Genomic DNA, 23,188 nt, shown 5'->3' on the forward strand with positions numbered 1-23,188 from the left:
ATGGTGAGGAGAGATTGTTTTACTCAGATGGTTGTGAATCTTTAAAATTCTCTATTACAGAGGGCTGTGGATGATCAGTCTTTGAGTATGTTGAAAGTAGTGATTTGTAGATTACTAATGGCATAAAAGGTTTATAGGGAGAGACTGAGTAAAAAGCATTGGGGCCTGATGAAGGGCTCTTGCCCAAAACATCGATTCTTCTGCTCCTCAGATGCTGCCTGACCTGCTGTGCTTTTCCAGCACCCCACTCTCGATTCTGATCTCCAGCATCTGCAGTCCTTACTTTCTCCTGAGTAAAAGGCATTGAAGTGTACGATCAGCCACAGTCATGTTAAATGGTGGAGCAGGTTGGACTAGCTAAATGATGTACTCCATTCCTATGTTCCTATCAGCAGTTGAAAAAAGGCAATAAGTGCTCACAACATATAAACCATGCTGAACAGGTTACTGGAGTCTCTAGAAGATAAACTGGCTGGAATCATGTCAGTGAATGGGAATATGGTTTGTAGAATATTAATTTTAGTCCAGAATGTATAACTATCAACAAGGTCATAGAATGTTCAGCATCTGAAAGTGAAGCTTCATTTGTGGGGGTGAAAGTAGTTATGAAGAAGGGAACTTTCCTGGTTTTGTTACAAAAGTTAATTTCATGCCTTAACGTACATATTGCACAGATATATCCACTGTGCTTTTAGCTTGAAACCTGAAATGTGACCTTTAAACCACATGGTGTAAAACATCTGTTTCCCTCAATTTTATAAAATTATTCTGCGTTATTTTTCCTTGCTTTCTCCTTTCAAATTAACATTTGGCTTGAATTCTTCACAATTTGGAATGCTGAGAATATTTCAACAGTGACCATTTTTCTGCAAGACGTCAATGCTGGACCTTGATTGCCTTACCAGAACTACAAGAATTATGTCCTATTGTTGGTTCAAAAGTGGAAAATCTGTCTCCTGAACTGTGAATTTTCTAAATAGAATACATTTTTGACAAGAGAAACATGCTGCCAAAGCTTTTCATTTTGCATTCATCAGGACAAATATGACAATTTAAATTTTCAAACAACGACAATTAATTATACTACAAAAGAACAGGGTGCTAATTGATTGGCATGTTGACTCGAAATGGGTAAAGTGTTGTCATGAAGAAAGAAAAAGGAAGCTTTAGACTCCCCAAGTTCCCAGGTAGTTCATGGATGATGGTGCAGACTGGTAATGGGATTGGACTAGTGATCCAGAGGCCCAGGGAAATGTTTTGTAGACACAAGTTCAAATGACAATCGGTGGAACTTAACTTCATTTAATTAAATCTGGTACATAAAGCTAATCTCAGTCATGAAGACTGTAACAACTATCAATTATTGTTATAATGCTACTGTGCCACACAAAGAAAATTTGGCATAGTTAGCTGGTCTGATATAGATGTGTCTCTAAACCCATAATGATTTTGTTGACTCAGTTCAAGAGTTACTATGAATGGAGAACAAATCCTTGCCTTGCTAGTGATGCCTGTATCCCATGAAAGACTAACAGAAGGCAAAGCTTGAACATGTCTTTTCGTTCACTGAATATTGGTTTCTACAGAAGAATGCAGATATTGGCAGCAAAATTCTAAATTCGTTCAAATTCTGCATGATGGAAGATGGCAGGCTAGGCCAGTCAGCATTATGATAGTCAGAAGTAGCTTGCTTCCAGCAAGTGTAAATAAATCAAGTTATGTGCTTGGCTGATTATCTTAATTGGTTATTATAAGCACAAACCTAATATGAAATTGAGACCTATTCCATTAAAAATACTATATTTTAATTTATATTTTGTATCAAGCAAGTTGTTTCTTCCATTTTACTTGTTAAAACAAGAATAATCCATCTACTAAGTTTCCACTTATCAGAGGACAATAGTATATACTTTTACAGGTTGAAAGTACATTTCCTTCTTACAGTAACTGAAGATTACTGTTTCATATTAATGCATTATTTGAGAGTCAACACTATCCTTTTTCTATTGGAGAAGTATATAGAGATATTCCATATTTAACCATGAGGATGAGAACTCGAAATAAGAATGACTAGGAATCACTGCCATAGGTTCCTACAAGCCAGGTGTATTAGCCAGTAAGCATGGACATATTTGTTGTGATTGTTGACCTATTAGCAAGTTCGCTACTAATTTAGCTGTTATCTCTTTAAAATCAGTTTTATTTGGGAAATATATGTCCATCAATGTTCTGACAGAGCTATATGCAGAACAATTGTTTATCTATTTATCTGTTCACTAGTAGACTGAAGGTCTGACTTGTGACATTAAGAAGGTGGTTAAATAGCATTATATGCTTTGTTATGACTGAAAAGGATAAATAATCTTGAAATGATTTGTTAGATTGATCTGAGTAAACAGTTTGGTGTGCTGATGTATACTATTCACAATAATTATTGCTTTTAATGTGTTAGTTACTTCGTCCAATTTTACATTTTAAAAACAAAAGCTAATTATTAGACAAGATGAATTGATAGTTTGTCATTACTGGTGTTTTCTCTTGGTCAAAAAGCTAGCACTGTGGAATAGAATCCTCTACTCCTTGCACCATCTCAACCTGTACCTGAGAGTGAAAGGCAATGGCAAGTCACCACTGATAACAACTACCACGAAAAGAATTCAGGATAGAGAACTGGCAGACAATGAACCAAGGACCTATATTTGGCAGGGCTCACATGACAGCACAGCCCAATGTTTAAAAGACACAATTCATAGCTGAATGCTCCCATCCAAGATGTCGTACTCAAGATCAAATTTCAGCTCATAGGAAATACATGATTGCTTTATAGAGAATGATTTTGTATTGAATATAATTATTATTTATGAAATAAAAGTCTAAATTTTAACATAAAATTAAATGTCTGCATAAGTTTCTGCATTATATGTTACTTATTAAGGAGACACTTCAACATTACTTTTCAATGCTAACCGTAACATAAAGGCTTCATTTCTTGAGGACATGAATTTTGATCGATTGTGAGAAAATAGATCTGTTTCAATTTCTGACAATAGCTGAATTTGATTTGATTTATAGATTAATGAAATGACACATTGGGATGGTTTTAAAAGATGCTTCTGAGAAATCATGACTTCAGTTAATCACTTGAACTTATCTCTTAGAAATCTCCTGCCAGAATTTTATGGCTATCTTGTTGGGATATTGTTTTTGATGTCAATTGGGAAAAAAATCTACCATAGGCAGACCAGTTAATCTCTCTGCCTTCTTGAAACACCCTTAGTTTGGAATCCAGTGTGAAACCTGATTGTCCTCTTGAAAAGCATCTGGAAGACTTCCTGACATTGTTTCCTGAGCAGGCTGTGTCAGCCAATACCTCAGATATAATTGCATGTGTCTTGTGATTTGTGTATATGTGCCAAAATGCTAGCCATATGAATATTCCATACCTTATCAATTTTTTTCTTCAAGAACTAACCACTATTGGTCAAGGGATTTGCTTTCTCCAAAATAAATCTCTGCAGAGAGAAATCCTGTTCTTGTGTGTTTGTGTGTGTGTGTGTATTTTTCCACATTTGCATATTAATTGAAGAAACCTGGTTGATGGATCTTTTTATTCCAAGTCGAATAGGAAGAAAACATACAGTTGTCCATATCAGAAACTCAACAAAATAATTAAATTATGTTTTGATATCATGGAGTTGTTGATTAGGAGACAATGCATACCTCCCATCTCATTTGTAACAATGTTATCAATGTTAGTACTTCTGTAAGACAATAGCTCATACTTTCATGTGAAACAGCAACTTGGCTGCTGGCTGTCATCAACCAACTGACTCTTTAGTCCTTGCAAACAACCACCCATCTACAACCTCCTTTTTCTCTTCAAAATCCTTGAACATGATGTTACTTCTTAAATCTGTGCTCATATTTCTCAGAACTCCATGTTTGCATTCAATTTGTTTTGCATCCCTACCACAGGACTGAAACAAATCTTATCACAGATTACATCCTATGACTGTGATCACAACAAAACCATCTTTGTTTTCTTGACCTGTCTTGTGGCCTTTGAGATGGTTGATCACAGACTCCCCCTCAAACATCTCTGCAATATCTGCTCGCTGAGTCGAACCATTCTTACAGTCACAGCCAGAGAATCATCTGCAGTGGCCTTTCTTCTCCATCCTGGATTGTTACCTTTTCTGTCGCTGAAGGATGCCTGACATACATCCCAGACAAAAGTCCTGTGGCATCAGCGAGTGGCAAAGAGGCAGGACGGTGATATCTGGAAGCCCTAGTCACAAACTGACACATTAGGCAACAGGTGTCAGATTTAGTCGTCTTACTCCTAAACGATGCAGATAGAGCTTTGGCAGCTGTAACAACGACTGAGCAACCCTGTTTAGGATTCACTCTGCTCATCATCGTAGCGGAGGGGGCAGGAAAAGATACCCTAAAAATAACCTGCCTCAAACTCCTGTCTGAATTACTGCATCCAGAGGGATCACCCACATGCGGTCAGAAATGAATAATATGTTTGGAGCCAATAATGAAAGAACCCTGATGGACCCTGGTAACAGTGACCGACCTGAGAGAAGAATTGCACTCGTAGTGAGAGAACCAAAGAGATTCTGGATTGATCTAGCTGCTCTTTCTGAAACCTGCCTTACAGACAAAAGCCAACTGAATGGGGTGAAAGGTGGTTAACCCTTCTTCTGGAAAGAGAAGGCTGCTGATGAGCCCAGAATTCACAATATTGGATTCACAATTAAGAAACAGCTCATCAGTTGCTTCTTTGAACTTCCTGTAGGGATTAACGACTGACTCATGACCCTCCGCTTGATGCCGACCAACAACCAGATGCCTATAATTACGAGTGCTTATGCCCAACCCTTTACTTGGAGGAGGAAGTAAAGGAGACTTTCTATGCCAACCTGGATACATTGTAGTCAAGCATCCCCAAGGAGGACACGATAATTCTCCTTGGAGACTTCAATGCCAGGGTTGGTCGAGACCATAATCTTTGGAATGGCACCATAGGAAGGGAAGGTATTGGCATCATCAACTCCAATGGAGTCCTTCTTCTCACAAAATGCACTGAGTACAACCTCACCATCACAAACACACTCTTCCATCAGAAAAACAAATTCAAACCATCTTGGAGACACATACACGCAAAACAATGGCATCTCATTGATTATATCATTGTTTGCTCCAGGGATCTTTGGGACGTGAATGTTAGCAGCGCTATGATCGGCTCAGATGACTGCTGGACTGATCACTGCCTTATCCATTCCACAATATCTATCAGACTGCACAGAAAGAGATGGGTTCATAAGAAGCAGACCCAACCAAGATTCAACATCAAGAACCTGGGTGACATGGTCAGTATGCAACATCTACAGGCCTCACTTACTAAAAACCCACCTCAGGGGTACATAGGAGAACACTAGAGTCTGCTTAAATCGACCATTCTCAGTACCGCAATAACACCTTCAGGTGCAAGTCCAGAATCATCAGGATTGGTTCGATGAGAATTACATGCAAATTGAACAGCTCATTTCCAAGGAAAGGACAGCCTTCTGGCAGAATGACGTCAACTGCAAGACAATTAGAAGGAATTATTCAAAGCTAAGGCTAATGTCCAGAAGAGGGTAAGGGTGCTCAAAACTAAATGGTGGATTGATAAGGCCTTGGAAATCCAGCAGCTGGCAGATGCTAGTAACACAAGAGGCTTCTTCAATGCCATCATGGCAGTATATAGTCCAAGTTACTGCCTTCTAAATCCCCTGAGCTCTAAAGACAACAACAACTGCTCAAAGACAATGAAGCAATAAACAACCGCTGGAGAGAGCCTCTAATACCAATGTTAAATCGGAAAGAATCAACTAAATCCCCAGAGGTCTCTGCAAGATGACATGAGAGAATCTCGCAGTGTCACCAAGCACAAGATGCCATAAGGAGTCTAAGGAACAACAAAGCTGCTGGTCATGATGGGATTCCTGCAGAGATCCTACAGGAGGGTGGCCAACAGCTCCATGAACACATGCATGCTTTGCTCTTGAAGATTTGGCTCAAAGAAGAACTCTCCTCAGAGCATAGGAATGTTCTGATTGTGACCATATGCAAACAGGGTGGCAAGGCTGACTGTGGGAATTACAGAGGCACCTCTCTTCTGTCAACTACTGGCAAAATATTTGCATGTCTCCTTGCCAGTAGACTTCTGCTGTTTTCGGAGGAAATACTCCCTGAATCGCAGTGTGGCTTCCACCCATCCAGAGGAATAACAGACATGATCTTCACAGCATGTCAATTAAAAGAAAAATACCAGGAACAGAAAAAAATGCTTTAATTGGCTTTCGTTGACATTAGTAAGTCCTATGACATGGTTAACCACCAGGCTGTCTGACAGATACTGTCGTAATGGAGTTCTCCTGATAAGCTCATCAGAATGCTGAGGCTGCTGCATGATGACATGTCTGTGACAGTGCTTAGCTACAGTAGATTGGAGTCTGAGCCTTTCACCATGGAAACGGGATTCAAGCAGGGCTGCGTCATCATTTCAACTTAATTGCCGCCATCCTCCATCTCACTGGCCAAACCTGCTCAAGGGAATTCAGTATCGATGGCAGGCTGTTCAACTTTAATAGGGTCAAAGCCAAGGCAAGATCTGCAGCACTTCCATCTTGGAATTTCAATCTGCTGATGACAACGTCATCATAACAGACTCTGTGGAATAACTGCAGTGCATCTTGGATCGTTTGGCCAAGGCATATAAAATTCTTTGACTTACCCTTATCATAAAAAAGACTCCAGTACTCCATCAACCACCACCCAACAGTTCCTTCACCTCTCTAACAATAAAGGTCAACAACCAACCCTTGAAAATGTGGATCATTTCCTATACCTCGGCAGTCTCCCCTCCCCATCCACCACCGCAAAAGCCAACATCAATGCAGTAAAACACCATCTGAACTGTGTCAGTGGAACCTATGGCCGACTCAGAAGAAGGGTGTTTGAAGACCAGGACCTATAGGCCCAGACTAAACTTCAGGTCTGCAAAGCGGTTGTCCTTTGCAAACTGTTATATGGAGCTAAAATGTGGACTACCTACAGTAGGCATCTTAGAGAGAAGGGCTTTTGCCCGAAACGTCGATTTCGAAGCTCCTTGGATGCTGCCTGAACTGCTGTGCTCTTCCAGCATCACTAATCCAGAATTTGGTTTCCAGCATCTGCAGTCATTGTTTTTACCATCTTAGAGACTGAAATAACACCACTAGATATCCCTACGAAAAATCCGGAGGAACACCTGGGAAGACAAGTGCATTAACACCAGCATTTGGAGGAGGCAAACATCATACATTTACAGCAACTGCAATAGACTAGCCATGTCATCTAAATGCCCATCTCATGCCTCCCAAAACAGATCATATATTCCCAGCTAAAGGAAAGTCAGCATGCCCCCTGGTGGCCAAAAGAAACACTTCAAAGATAACATCCAGACCAACCTCAAGAAATTCCATATCAACATCAACAACTGAGAGGATATGGCTACAAACCAGAATTAGTGGAGAAACATCTTCCGCCAGGGAGCTATATGCCACGAAATCAATCTCCATTGTGCCGCTGAACAGAAGTGACTCTTGTACATGGATAGACATAATATCAGGAAGGCCCACCAACCACCATCTCCAACCACCATTACCACCCACCAATGTCCACACTGCATTAGAATCTGTGGATCCCGGATTGGCCTCTTCAGCCATCTGAAGACCCACAAATAGATGCTCTTATGGAAGACAATCAAACTTGATACAAGTGATTGCCGAGAGAGAGTTGCCCAAGGATCTATAATTGCAATCCTCCTACTTATGTATTACTATCCTTTGACAATCATCTGAAAACACAATGGCAGGTTCCACTCATATGCGAAAGATCCATCTTAACATTACCTTTCTTAAGCCTTCCACTGTCTCTGGATATCCAATTTGTTTTTCATCCATTGCAAGCAAATATTTCCTCCAGCTAAAATTTGGCAAACTCAATTGTCTTTAGTCCTCTTCTCAAAAGCCATTACTAAGTCTTTATCTCTCTTTCTGGCAGCTATCTGAGGCAGAACTAAACCATTTGCAACTTATGGAGTTATATTTGACCCAGGGTATGCTTCTGACCTCAGATTCACTCAATCACCAAGAGTGCCAAGTTCCATTTCCAGATGCTAAGCACCATTTGTGCCTCAGCTTATCTGTTGTTGAACTCCTCATCCCTGCTCCTGTTATCTCTAAATCTGACTGCTGCAATGCTGATCTGGCTAGCCTCCCAGTTGACACCATATATAAACACAGGATCATCCACAACACTCTTCCTGGTGTCTTTATAACACACAAGGCCAGGAATACACTTCCTGAAGGAGCATTTGGAGACAATAAACATCTCAATCCATTAGGTTACATAAAAGTTCAACAGTACAATGAAGTAGCTATGCAAGTGGGCATAATGCCATCCTGCAACTGAGTGTAGTTTGCAACTTATTAAAATTTTTGACACCCTTGTTAAAACTTAAAATGATATGTGATTGGCTGCAGATGATTGAGATTTACACCACACATACATCCTTGCTGAGGTTATCAGAAATATGCATCTTTTAATTTAACCATGACTCATTGACAGCACTCTTGCCTATTGATCAGTAAATTGTGTGTTTAATTCCCACTGCAGAGATTTGAGCGTAAAATCTAGAATCATGAAATCCCCACAGTGCAGATACAGTGTGTTCAGCCCACTGAGTCTGCACTGACCCTCTGAAGAGCATCCAATCCAAACCCTGACCCGTATGCTATCCCCATAACCCAGCATTTACCATGGCCCACCTACACATTCCTGGACATTACAGGGCAATTTAGCATGGTCAGTCCATCTAACCTGCACATCCTTGGACTGTGAGAGGAAACCGGAGCACCCAGCGGAAACCAAAGCAGACATGGGGAGAATGTGCAAACTCCATACACAGTTACCCAAGGCTACAATCAAATCCAGCTCTCTGATGCTGTGAGGCAGCAGTGCTAACTACTTAAAGTATTCCAGTGGCAGTACTGCACTGTCAGAGATATAGCCTTTATTGAGATCATAATTTGTCCTCTTGGATGGATGCTAAAGATTCCAGAATAATATTTCAAGTAAATCTGAATAATTTGCCCTCAACTGGTACTGTGATGAGCAGGTTACCTGATATTTATCATGGCACTGTTTCAGTGACCTTGGAGCATACAAATTGACTGCAGAATTTCCTTATTTTCATCACAACATTGAGTACACTTCATTGATTTTAAAATGCTGGAAAACTCACTGGAGAGGGGGGCTCCACAAATATCCCACCTTCAATGAAGAAAGAGCCCAACACATCAGTGCAAAAGATAAGGCTTAAGCATTCAAAGTAATCTTCAGCAAGAAATGCCAAGTGAATGATTCATCTTGGCCTCCTCCAGTTGTCCTGAGCATTATAGATGCCAGTCTTCAGCCAATTTGATTCCCTTCACATGATATTAAGGAATGGTTGAAGGCATTGGATACTGCAAAGGCTATGGCATCTGACACCATTCCGGCAATAGTACTGAAAAGTTGTATTAAAGAACTTTCACTTCCTCGCCAAGATCTTCCAGTACATTTATAACACCAACAATGTGGAAAATTGCCCAGGTATGACCTGTACATAAAAAGCAGGACAAATCCAATCCAGACAAATTACTGCCCCCTCAGTTTACTCTCAATCATTAGTAAAGTGATGGAAAGTGATATCACTTGCTCAGTGATGCCCAGTTTGGGTTCTGGCAAGGCTACTCACCTCCTGACCTCATGACAGCCTTGGTTCAAACATGGACAAAGAGATGAATTCCAGAGATGAGATAAGAGTGGCAGCCTTTGACATCAAGGCTGCATTCTACTGAGTGTAGCATCAAAGAGTCCTAGCAAAGTTGGAATCAGTGGGAATCAGGTGGAAAACTCTCTTCTAGTTGGAGTCATACTGGCACATAGGAAAATGGTTGTGGTTGTCAGAAGTCAGTCATCTCAGTTCCAGGACATCTCTGCAGGAATTCCTCAGGGTAATGTCCTAAGCTCTCCCAACTTCTGATGTTTCATCATTGACTTGCCCTCCATCATAAAGTTAGAAGTAGGGATGTTTGCTGCGGATTGTACAATGTTCAGCACCATTTGCATCTCCTCAGATACTGAGGCAGTCCACATTCAAATGCAACAACATCCAGACTTGGGCTGACAAGTGGCAAGTATCATTTGCACCACACAAATGCCAGGGAATGACCAGCTCCAATAAGAGACAATCTAACCACTGCCCCTTGACATTCAATGGTATTACCATCACTGAATCTCCACCACCAACATCTTTGGAATTACCAATCTTAAGAAACTCAACTGAATTTGCCACAGAATCTCAGTGGCTACCAGAACAGGTCAGAGGCTATGGACACAGCGGTGAGTAACACACCTTCTGACTCCCCAAAGCCTACCCATCATCTACAAGGCACAAGTCAGGAGTGTGATGCAATACTAGATAAAAACAAGGACTACAGATGCTGGAAACCAGAGTCTAGATTAGAGTGGTGCTGGAAAAGCACAGCAGGTCAGGCAGCATCTGAGGAGCAGGAAAATTGACGTTTTGGGAAAAAGTCCTTCATCAGGAATAGAGGCAGAGTGCCTGCAGAGTGGAGAGATAAATGAGAGGGGGGTGGGGAGAAAGTAGCATAGAGTACAATAGGTAATCAATGTTTCCTGCTCCTTGGATGCTGCCTGACCTGCTGTGATGCAATACTACCCACTTACCTGAATGGGTGCAGCTCCATCAACACTCAAGCATCTTGACACCATCCTGGACAAATCAGCCCACTTGACTGGCACCATATCAACAAGCCTTCACCACCGACCCTCAGCAGCAACAACAGAGTATACTATCTACAAGATGTACTTCAGAAATTCACCAAAGATCATTAGACAGCACCTTCCAAAACTACAGCCACTTTAATCTGGAAGGGCTGCAAATACCATATTACCATTCCTTCACTGTCATTGGGTCAAAGTCCTGGAATTCCATCTTAATGGTATTGTGGGTCAACCTACAGCACACAGAATGCAGTGGTTCAAAAAGGCAGCTCACCACCATCTTCTCAAGGACAACTAGGATTGGGCAATGAATGGTGGCTCAGCCAGTGAGACCTTTGTTCAATGAGTGAAAAAATCAAGAGGGTCGGGGGTCCCAAAAGCAATGTGTTAGATGTGTTAAAGGTCAATGATTTCTTAAAGATATACTTCTGGGAAGATATAATGACTTCAGCGGTTTTCTTGGACAGGCTTTTTAGAAAACACCTGCGGGTTTTTTTGGACTCTGTTTTCGATGTCAGTTGGGGGAAAGAATTCCAATCAGGGATGTGATTTACACGCCTCTGGAGCAGGTGGAACTTGAACCAGGTCTCCTAACTCTTTCGGGTGGTATCGCGAAAGATCCTGCTTTGGGCGATTTCAATGCGAAGCTTTCTTTCTGGGTCACCGGACTCGAAACGTTGACTTTGTTTCTCTTCACAGACCATCTGAGCGTTTCCAGCAATTTCTGTTTCTGTTTCTTTCCCTTCTTCAGTGTCAGTGCCAGTGCCAGGTGGCTTCCCGCCTCCCATTGGTTCCAGGTGATTTGGGGAGGGTGGAAGCTAAGATCCGAATGGCTGCAGGGTTTTGAAAAAAACGGAACACCATCCCTCGTTCCATTGGTCAATACTCGCGTTGTTCCTGATTGGCCAAGGTGGGATTCCTTTCGCCGGTTTGTCCCGTGGGATTGGCTGTGGCAGGAGGGTGGTACAGGTAACCGCTGTTTGTGTGCAATTGGTTGTTGACACGGAGTGTATTGTGGGGGCGGGGTGGAAATTGTCGGTTAACCTGCAACCGCCATTTAGCCTTCGGGAGTTTTACCACAGCTGCGGGATGTCGGCGGCAACAAGTTTCACTAGGAGCGCCGCGGAACAAAAAAAAAGTTGACATTTTGTCATAGCGCGATAATAAAGAATTTCATCGAAAGTTTTAGGTTCCATCTCTCCCGAAACTTGAGTGGCGCCTGCGATTCAATTCGGCTTGATTTTATTTTTGATTTGAAAAGACCTGCTGAGGTGGAAGCTTTCCTAAAAGGAGAGAGAAGGTGGAATTTGTACGAGAGAAGGAGCGGGAGGCTTTTATTAACTGCGCTTTTTTCTTGTCCGAAAGTTTGCGCTGATTTCTTTCCTGGTTTACTTTGAATCCGCTCGCTGGTGGGAGTTTCGGTTGTGTCATGCCGACGAGAATGGATGACAACATGGAGCGTGGGACAGGTGACTCGATCAAAGTGAAAGCTCACTACAATGGGTGAGTTAAAATAAGTTGACACTCGATAGCTTCCCGCAACATTTACCTAGCGCTGTGCTCGCTTAAGAAAGCCATTTTGCATTTCACAGAAATTTGATTAAAAGGTGAAATTGTTTTCTTCAGGGAAAACAATTTAGCTGTGCTTTGAAACTTTTTTGACCCTTGTCAGCAGTTGCAGAGAACATTTGCAGTTGTTAAAACATTTTAACACTAGCAGTGTATGTTTCCTGTCGAGAGTGTAGTGCTGGAAAAACACGACAGGTCAGGCAGCATCCAAGGAGCAGGAGAGTCGACGTTCGGGCAGGAACGTTTCATCAGGAAGGGCTTTTGCCCGAAATGTCGACACTCCTGCTCCTCGGATGCTGCCTGACCTGCTGTGCTTTTCCAGCACTACGCTCTCGACTCTAATCTCCAGCATCTGCAGTCCTCACGTTCGCCTAGTTGTTTCCAGTTAATCTATTGTGTTATTTTCTTAACACAGTAAGAATTCAGCTTTGACTCTAGTGAACAGGATACTGCCTCAAGTGCAATGTTTGAATAAGAATTTTAGGCAGAACATTATAAGACTTGTTAAGTATAGATTGATTATTTTGAATCCTGTTTTGGTGTGGGCACTCTGACATTATTCACACTTAAGGATAATGTAAGGTATCAGCTAAATATTGTTACTCTGGTGTTCATCGTAAAATCAATCTGACAAAAGAATATCCCAGTCCTCCAATTCCTGTAGCTATGGGTTTTGTTTTGGCAGGAAATCTCATTCACTAATTTAGGTAATGGCTTCTGTCTGCTTAATTTGAACTTTTAATGTCGCAACCTTACAGTGGTTCTGAGAGTTCAGTCTTTTCTGAGTAAGTAATTTGCTACAATGTTGGTAGCAGGATGTAATATTGTAAACCAATATGGCAACGAGAATTAGATAGATGAATACGAGAGATGCTGGGGATTTGTGGTGCTGGAAAAACACAGCAGTCAGGCAGCATCCGAGGAGCAGGAAAATCGACGTTTCTGGCAAAAGCCCTTCGTCAGGAACTAGAATTTAGATGGCATGCTAAACCTTAGGTGCATTCGACTTTTTTTTTTCAATTCCATCACAACCGAGCACGCTTAATAAGTTTTGGTTTGTGACTTTAAATTTGAAAAATATTTTTATTACAATCATTTGCATATGAGGTCTCCACCATTGCAGCTGCCAGCATTCAGCCAATTAGATTTTCTCCATGTTATCAAAAAGTGCCAAAGACATGAAATGCTGCAAAGATTGTGGGCCCTGGCAACATTCCAGCAATCGTGCTGAAGACTTGTATTCCAGCACTAACTAGTAGCCAATCCATGAGACAATGTGAAAAATTACCCAGATACGTTCTGCCCAAATAAATAGGATAAATTCAACATGGTCAGTATCACCCCCTCAATCATCAACAAACTGACGGCATAGTTGAGTACATCAGTTGCTGCAAAAATGACATGGCAAAAAGAGGACCAAAGGCTATATAATTAGAATTTTGGAAGTGTAATAAAATACATGTAACCTGAGTTGGTGTCTTACTTGACATCGAGTTGCAGAGAAATGAGACTTTTCTTGAGTCAATCTGGAGCTAATCCACATATTTAACTCTGATCCACACTACTTGCGGAGAAAGTGAGGTCTGCAGATGCTGGAGATCAAAGTTGAAACTTTATTGCTGGAACAGCACAGCAGGTCAGGCAGCATCCAGGGAACAGGAGATTTGACGTTTCGGGCACAGGCCCTTTGAAGAAGGGCCTGTGCCCGAAACGTCGAATCTCCTCTTCCCTGGATGCTGCCTGACCTGCTGTGCTGTTCCAGCAATAAAGTTTCAACTCCACACTACTTGCACCAAAATAAGCCTTGTGATTGCATTGAGTATTTGCTGTTTTATAATCTGTGCGATTTTGCTGCGTACAGAAACTAAAGCTACTTTTTATTGTTGCTTTCAATCTTGTTATTCTAGGGTCATCTCATTGCTTGAAAATCATGAATTTACAGACCATGTTTTATGTTAAAATCTTGAAGGCATATTTTTAAAAACAGAAACAACTGAATAGCACTAAAAGCAAGCAGTGGCAGCTAGCTAGAATATTATGATTCTGGTTCTCAAGGAGGTGGGAAATGGCTCAGCCATTCATCATAGCTCATTCAATGTTTTATAACTCCTTTTTAAAAGCACTGGCACTTTGTGCTGTGCATCAGATGAGATTGGGTACCATTGCCTGGTATCTTTAAAACATAAAAAAAAATAAGTTGGTTTTCTTTCCATATCTTTGAGTCAGTCTGATATGGATTTCTATTCACGCCAAAGATAAATATCAATTTCACCTTTAATTCTTGTGGGATTATTATTATTCTCTAGTGTAGTGCTCTATTTTATGTGTGTTCTTCTTCAGCCAAATATCTTGAGAATGTAGATACAAGGGAAGGTGGTATTATCACTTAATAGTTTATCCAAAGACCGAGGTAATGTTCTGGGGATCCAAGTTTGAATCCCACCATGGCAGATAGTGGAATTTGAATTGAATGAAAATCTGGAATTGAGTCTAATGATGACCGTGAATCCATTGTTTTTTGTCAGGGAAAAAAAACATCTCGTTCAATAATGTCCTTTAAGGAAGAAAACTGCCATCCTTACCTGGTCTGGGCTATATATGACTCCAGACTCTCAGCAATGACTCCTAACTGTCCTCTGGGGTAGGACAATGAATGCTGGCCCAGCCAGTGACACCCACGCCCCATGAACGAATAAAAAATAATTGTTTGACATGTTTAATTTTTATCTTTTGAATTTTGGGTAATGACTTTTTGAATATAATTATAGAGCAGCAGTTCGCAAACCTGTTTCCTTTGGGAATTCATATATCATAAATGACTTTTCCAACTGATCCAAAACATAATTGAGTTTTTGCTCGTAACTCAATATGTAGACTGCCGAGTTATCAACATGTAAATTGTTAATTTTTTTATCCAAAGGAAAATCAGACTCAGTCTGATATGGATTTCTTCTCACACCAATAGTAAATATCAATTTCACCTTTTTGCTCAGAATAAGATTTTATTTGTTTGACACAGCAAAATGGTTAAGATCAAAAACAATGTTAGTATAATTGAATCCGCGTGACTAACACAACCTTGTCTCATGCACGTCTCATGCGCACAGGATGAGTATGGTGCGTAGTTTGTGAAATGTCAGTTTGATTTTGGCGAGACTAATCTACAAATCTGGTTTTACATTCAAATAGCTTAATCCTGTTTTCACACATCATAAAACGAAAGCTAATGTTTGCAGCATACTTTTAAGTGAAGTGGAAAAATAATTGATTTAGTTGGAAATCTGTGTGCTTGGATCTCCTTGCCAAGTCTGTTAAAGAAGACCTCTGGTAGGAGAGACCAATGACTCTCAATAGTCCAACTCATTTGTGCTTCAAAGTAGGTATGCAGGCACACCAGCAGTCCTGGGATCACAACTCCACAATTGTCACATCAGCTTCAGCTGATTTGGTGTGCAAATGGAATTGCTTCAAATGAGCATGAGATCTGGGAATGGTGGAATAGACCATAACTTATAACAGATGGAAATGTGTTGCTGGAAAAGCGCAGCAGGTCAGGCAGCATCTAGGGAACAGGAGAATCGACGTTTCGGGCATTAGCCCTTCTTCAGGAAGGAACACATTTCCATCTCTGATCTCCAGCATCTGCAGACCTCACTTTCTCCTCATAACTTATAACAATTTAGTAAGACAATAGCTCAGTTAATCTTGGAAAGTCATAGTTGGAAAATCTATGCAATCGATTTTTTTTGTAAATCGTGACCAAATAAAAATCCTTGACCTACAGAGTAACCAACAAATTATGACCAAGTCGACCTAAGTTCATAATTTCGCAGATTTTACTTCATTAAGAGAATCTAGGGTTATGGCGATAAATAAGGAAAGTGGAGTTGAGGGTTATCAGATCATTGAAATAGCAGAGCAAACTTTATGGGCCAAATGGCCTCATTCTGCTCTTCTGTCTTAGAGTCATGAGAGATGAAATTGCATGCTCTGTTATATTTAATGAGAGAGCTAACTTCCTGAGATTAAGAATGTTGAATAGAATTGCTTCATACCAGAAGGGAAGTCTTTATATCTGCATTCAGGTAATGGATGGATACTATTTTTGAATCTGAGGAGTTGCAGAAGTCAGTTAGTTAGACCCTGGATAGATGAAAAGGAATTAAGTGATTTAGTTCTTGGAAGATGAGAAATGTGGGAATGGAATCAGAATTCTAGTAAATATGAGACAAGAGAAGTTCGAAGTGACTGGCCAATCTGAAAGGGTGATCATGGTTAAGCTCAAAGGAAAGATTGTCTCATAAGTGTATGCCAACATGACCACTGAGCAGAAAATACTTTTACAGTGATGTTCTGAAGCATTATGGTCCAGTTTAAATAAACTGATGCAGTGAATTGAAGTTGCTCATTCAAAGCTAAGATTGGTGAATGAACATCAGAGCATGTTGGTCAAACTTTGGATCAAGAAATGTAAAAGGAGCAATGCTGATAACATTGCAAGGCAACATTCTGGTAAATCTCTTCTGAACCCACTCCAGCTTAATAATATCTTTCCTTTAACTGGGCGACCAGAACTAGATAGAGTATTCCAGAAGAGGCCTTGCCAACCTGTACAACCTCAACATGACTTCCCAATTTCTATCCTTAAAGGACTGAGCAAAGAAGGCATGCATGCTAAATGTCTCTTTAACCACCCGATCTATATGTGATGCAAACTTCAAAGGATTATGTGCCTGCACCCCTAGGGTCCCTCTGTTCTACAACACTACCCAAAGTCCTTCCATTAATTGTATAAGTCCTACCTGTATTTGTTGTACCAAAGTGCAATACCTTACATTTATCCAACTTGAACTCCATCTGCCATTTTTCAGCCCATTAATCCATTTGATCAAGATCCTTTTGCAATCTTAGAAAATGTTCTTCCCTGTTTAGGATACTTAATAGAAGAACAATCTTTTGATAAGTATTAAGAAGTAAACAGGAATACTTGCAAAGTTAAAAATCCCAACAGGCTTAATTGGAAGCTGGTGTTGTGTGATTTTTAACTTTGTACACTCCAGTCCAACACCGGCATCCCCAAGTCAGGAATACTTGCATGTGCTTCAGATTATGCAAAGCATTCACCCCTCAGTCTCCAACACTCCAGGGAAAACAGCCCCAGCCTGTTCAGCCATGTTGCCAGGGTTGGAGGGTCTGAGCTGCAGGGAGAGGCTGAACAGGCTAGGGCTATTTCCCCTGGAGTGTCGGAGACTGAGGGGTGACTTTATAGAGGCTTACAAAATTGAGGGGCATGGATAGGGTAAATAGACAAAGTCTTTTCCCTGGGGTCGGGGAGTCCAGAACTAGAGGGCATAGGTTTAGGGTGAGCAGGGAAAGAGACCGAAGGGGCAGCTTTTTCACGCAGAGGGTGGTACGTGTATGGAATGAGCTGCCAGTGGATGTGGTGGAGGCTGGTACAGTTGCAACATTTAAGAGGCATTTGGATGGGTATATGAATAGGAAGGGTTTGGAGGGATATGGGCCGGGTGCTGGCAGATGGGACTAGAACGGATTGGGATATCTGGTTGGCATGGACGGTTTGGACTGAAGTGTCTGTTTCCATGCTGTACATCTCTATGATTCTATGCTCATAACCGAAAGTTAGTGGGTGTGTTGCTAAAATGTGACATGAATAAAGATGAAGTTTGTCCAGAGGGTATAATAGGGCCAAATATAGTGAGCATCAGGTTAAAGGAGGAGGACAATTGGATTGCTTCATGTGTTCTATGAGGCTTTGTACTGTCACCAAAGTTATTTAATCTGTGTGCACAGAACAAATATTCAGAGTATTAAATGGTCATTGAATGGTAGGAATAAATTGAAACTATGATTATACCTAAGTTGTAATTTACTGAGGATATAGGGCAGAATCAGAAAACTACTTCAAAAACACTATTAATAAAATAAAATCAAGACATTTAGAATGTGGATTGTGTCTTTTTGGTGCTCATACTCAATCAGTGGTGGTTGGAATATAGTAGAAGAAACTAGAGTGAAATGGTTGGTATCTTAATGGAGCAAGTACATCAGTTTCCCTATTTTAGGACAAATAACAACGGAACATGGTAGCTGAGATACAAAATTTTAGCAGAAAAAGGGTGATAGATGGGAGGATCTTTGTGAAGATGAAGAACGTCCTAAAAACAAAACTCCAGCTTGAAACAAGAGAAAAATCTCATGATGCTGCACTCCATCCTTGTCCTTGTACACTTCAGAAACCTGGATAAAGATCAATGTCAAGTATCGATTTTATGGAAGAAAATTGAAGCCTTTTAAAATGTGTAGATATGTGCTTCCAGCTTTTCCACTATTGATGTCAAGCTAACCGACTTATAGTTTGCTGGGTTTTCCTTTGCCCTTTCTTAAATAATAACATCAAATTTGCAATCCTCCAGTAACCCAGAACTGATCCTGTGTTTAGAAGGGTCTGGAAAATCTGTCAACGGTTCCACAATTTGCTGTCTTACTCCTGTCAGCATTCTGGAATGCATCTCATCTGGTGCATCTTCTGTACCTGGAGTGCTGTCAGTCTTTTCAGCACCTTTGAGTGTACTGCTCACATCCACATTTTCAACTGGGCCATTTATCACCACTGTTTTTACTAATTTCTACAGAGGTAAAGTCCTCATTTAATACTCTGCCAAACCCTTGCCTTTGGTGAGTAGCTAACCTTGCTTGTTCCTTCTGGACCACTGTATCCTGAATTACCTGAAAAGGTGATTGTGAGCTAGTGCCTTGAACCATTGCAGTCTATATTGTGCAGTATAAATGTACTCAAAGTTAGCATGTTCCACAGGTTTTTCTTGATGGCTACAAGAAAACAAATTCCCAAGTTCCAGCTGGTGTGAGGTTTGGGTAGGAACTTGCAAGTGGTGGTATTCCCATGCATCTGCTCTAATTTGTGCTTGTACATCATAAAGGCCACATTTTAGGGAGGTGCTGCTGAAGGGACCAGAGCTAATTGCTGAAGTGTACCAATGATGATTGTGTAAATTAGATTAGATTCCCTACAGTATGGAAACAGGCCCTTCAGCCCAGCACGTCCATACTGACCCTCCAAAAGTAACTCACCCAGCCCCATTCCCCTACCCTATATTTACCTCCTGATTAATGCACCTAACACTATGGGCAATCTGGCATGGCCAATGCACCTGGTGTGCACACCTTTTGGACTGTGGGAAGAAACCACAGAACCCAGAGGAAACCCGCGCAGACCTGGGGAGAATATGCAAATTCCACACAGTCACCCGAGGCAGGAATTGAACCCGGCGCTGTGAGGCTGCACTGCTAACCACTGAGCCACCATGCCACCCCAAATGATAAGGGTTGTAAGTAGGAATGTTAATCAAACTGGCTGTGTATGTCCTAAATGGTGTCAAGCTTATTGGAGTGTTGGAGCTGCACTCAAGAAAGTGGGAGTATTCCAATGTATCTTTGAGTTAAGAATCATCATGAGTAGGAGCAAGCTATTTAGCTCCTGACAGCCTACTCACTCATTCAGTAAGGTCATGGCTGATCTTCTACCTCACTCTTCCATTTCACACTACTTTGCTCATAAGACTTGGTTTCCCCAGTATCGAAAGATTTATGAATTCTTTGAGGAGGTGGTGCAACGTCAAGAGTTGCCATCTTTTGGATTTGGTGTTAAACTGAAGCCCCTCCTGCCTAATTGAGTGGATGTGAAGGATTCTTTGGAACAAGCTGTAAAAGAGCAAAGGAAGTATCCCTGCAGTCTTGACCAATGTTTTTATCTGACTGACATCTCAAAATGGATCAGCTGGTTGCTACCATGTTACCTTTTGTGTACATTTGCTTTGTGCATATTGCTTGCCCTGCTTCCTCCATCTGCCTTTAGCCCATTAGTTGCCTGAGTACATGTTCTCCTGTGATAAGTTTTATATTTGTTTCCTCCCCATTTATTCTGTCTGAATACTTCTCAAATGTCATTACCGTCCTCTACCTTGAAGACAATTTTTTAATATATATATCAATCTATTCACTGCTTCCAGATTTCCCATTATTACTTTCCCAGCCTCATTCTTTCAGGGAACTGTATTCACTCTGGCCTCTATCTTTTTTCGTTTTTTAAAAAATGAAGCTCTTATGGTTTTATGTTTCTTGGAAGTTTTACCCTCAGTTTATTTTCTTCCTGTTTCTTTCAATCATTTTTTTGTTGGTTCTTTAATACTTTCCCGAACCTCTGATTTGCCACCAGTCTTTTTCTTTCTTTCAAGTTGATACTTACCTTCATTTCCTTCGTTAACCATGATTCTGCGTAGCTGTTCCTTGAATCTATCTTGTATTTTGTTGTGAGTCGTGAATTATTTTCTTAAACAACTACTATTGTTTAACAGCCATATTTTCTGCTGAAGAACTCTTCTCCCAATCCACTCTAGTCAACTGTGACTCATTCTTTTTATAATTAGCCCTATTTAAGTTTGGCAGTCTTCTTTCTGACACGTTTCTCAATCTCAAACTGAATGCTAAATTCTACCACATTATGCTCACTGCCATGGGATCTTTTACTCAGATCATTTGCCTCATGTAACAATACCAGATCCAACGTGTTATGAAGTTGAAGGCATGTCCTGTACCTTTGAGAGAGTGAATGCTGTTCTGAACTGAGAGATTACAAGCACCTGTATATATGACTAGATGGCAGTCCCAGAGTGTACTGGAAAATTGGAAGTATGTAACATTTGGCTGTGAAATGGATGCCTGGGTTTTGCTTGCTGTTTTGACGACCATTCTAATTTAACCAATCAGTTTAAATTATGCCCCAGGAAACTAAAACCCAATCGAGTTTGAATTTATTGTTTTGCCAACATCGAACTGACGAGATGATCTGATGTTGGAGGTATAAAAATGCAGACATTTTGAAAATTGGAAAGAGAGCAACTGCCGTCAAAGCAGAAATTAGAAAACACACTCTATCACGGTATCTTTTTATGTGAAACATACTCACAATAAAATGAAAGAAGACTACTCAGGGAGATCATCAGCCAGAAGAAGAAAGACACAAGAGATGACAGCGGCTGTGTGGGTTTGAAATTAAATTGATGTCATTTTAATAAGTGTCTTATCAGAACAGCATATTGTTGTAGAGTTGGAGGGAGATAGCAAGGAGATAAGAGAAAGGGGGCTCCGAGTTATGAATAGTTGTTGTTTAGTGGTCACTTTTAGAGTTAAAAAAATTACTTTCTTTAAAAAGTGGAATTGGGAGTTCTCAGTTACTTCTATTTTAACAGATTATGAGGCAAGGTGAGCTTTTCTGGGTATGTTTAAATATCAAGAGGGGTTCACCTCTGTCATTACAAAAGTAATCTGATGTCTAGTTGGATCCACAACATACTGTTCAAGGAAACTGCCCAAATACAAGTCCCACCAGTCTCATTTTTCCCTTGTTTTTATTTTGTTATCTCCGCCCACATGAAATCTAAATTTTCCAGGTCAAGATCATTTCTTGCTTTTGCACTTATTCTGTCCCATAAAGCTAACAAAGCTGTTCAAACACTTTTTCACCCATAAGTGAAGAAGGACAGAACTGTGCATAGTACAGTTGCAGTGTGCATGACACTTGCTCGGGCTACCTGATCCAATTTCTGGTCTTCTCTGGGTATGCCACAGTGCAGAGCTAGTATATAAAGGGGTTTAACATACATTGGCATTAGAAACCGGTTGATCTTCAGTCTTAAACCAACCACCATTTTGGTGAGCCAGGTAGGTATCTCCCAGTTGATTTTCAGCACTCACACTTTAGAGGGGTTTCAGCAAAAAGAGAGGGTTAAGGCTGTTGCACCTGTGGCAAGTTGTATTTATTCAAAAATCAACATGTTTTAGTTTTGTGACTTTTCTATGAAAGTGTTGCAGACACTTGATTCCAATTATGCAGCTTATGTACTTTGCAAATGCAACATTAATGCCAGTGTCCTTTGCTTGAAAATTTTCTTTTCAAAAAGAAGTACAAGACATGTCCAGCTGATATTACATCACAGATCATTTCTTCATAAAACCTTTCTGATTGCTTGTTTGACTTGCATGTTAATTGTGGGCGTCTGTATATTTTAGATTCCTCTGATGTGAAGACTTAGCAGTCTCTCACTTTGATTTAGTTCTGCTTCTCTTACCAATGTAGAAAACTTCATATTTTGGCTATTTTAAATTCAACTGCTAAGTTTCTGTCTGCTTGTGAAACTATCTACATCGTTTGGAAACCTTTTTGCATCCCCCTCACTGATTTAATTTGTTAATTTTGTGTTGTCAACAAATTTGGATACTTACTGTAAGCAGGTGAGAGGTTATCCATTTTGGACTGAAAAAGGATATATCTGCAGCATAACTTTGACATCCTTGTACTCTAGTCCTCTAGATATAAAGGCAAGCATGCCGTTTTTAAAAAAATTATGTTTATTGCTGCACACATTTGTGATATTTCAAAGACAATGCACCTGAATCTCCAAGCCTATCCGGACACTCATTTTACTTAACTTTATATAAATCCTGATTACCCCAATTTGGAGTTCTGTGAGCAGATCTGGGCACCGCACCTATGGAAGGATATGTTGGCCTGGGGGGGGGGGGGGAGGGTACAGTGTAAGTTTACAAAAATGATACCTGAATTTGCAGCTCTTCCACAAATAGATGTAGCATGGGTTGTTAAATTTATCTATTTCAGCTTTAAAATTTTGGTAAC

The 23,188-nt window shown here is 40.6% G+C and overlaps 1 protein-coding gene across 4 annotated transcripts in view; it reads left to right on the forward strand.

Annotated features, from left to right (window-relative positions):
• The first annotated feature begins 11,944 nt into the window (after nucleotides 1-11,944).
• prkcz (protein kinase C, zeta) overlaps nucleotides 11,945-23,188 on the forward strand; it is a 431,548-nt gene continuing 420,304 nt past the window's right edge. For 3 of the 4 annotated variants that reach the window (XM_087980378.1, XM_087980379.1, XM_087980381.1), the window contains exon 1: nucleotides 11,945-12,390. In XM_087980378.1, coding sequence (XP_087836504.1) covers nucleotides 12,317-12,390 — 74 coding nt within the window. In that variant the 5' untranslated portion in view covers nucleotides 11,945-12,316. The remainder of the gene's footprint in view (nucleotides 12,391-23,188) is intronic. The other variant, XM_087980380.1, reaches the window with a different exon arrangement.

The sequence above is a fragment of the Chiloscyllium plagiosum genome, unplaced genomic scaffold (genome assembly GCF_037043375.1).
Source record: "Chiloscyllium plagiosum isolate Xiang-an unplaced genomic scaffold, Cpla_swu_hap1 HiC_scaffold_37, whole genome shotgun sequence".
Classification (NCBI taxonomy): domain Eukaryota; kingdom Metazoa; phylum Chordata; class Chondrichthyes; order Orectolobiformes; family Hemiscylliidae; genus Chiloscyllium; species Chiloscyllium plagiosum.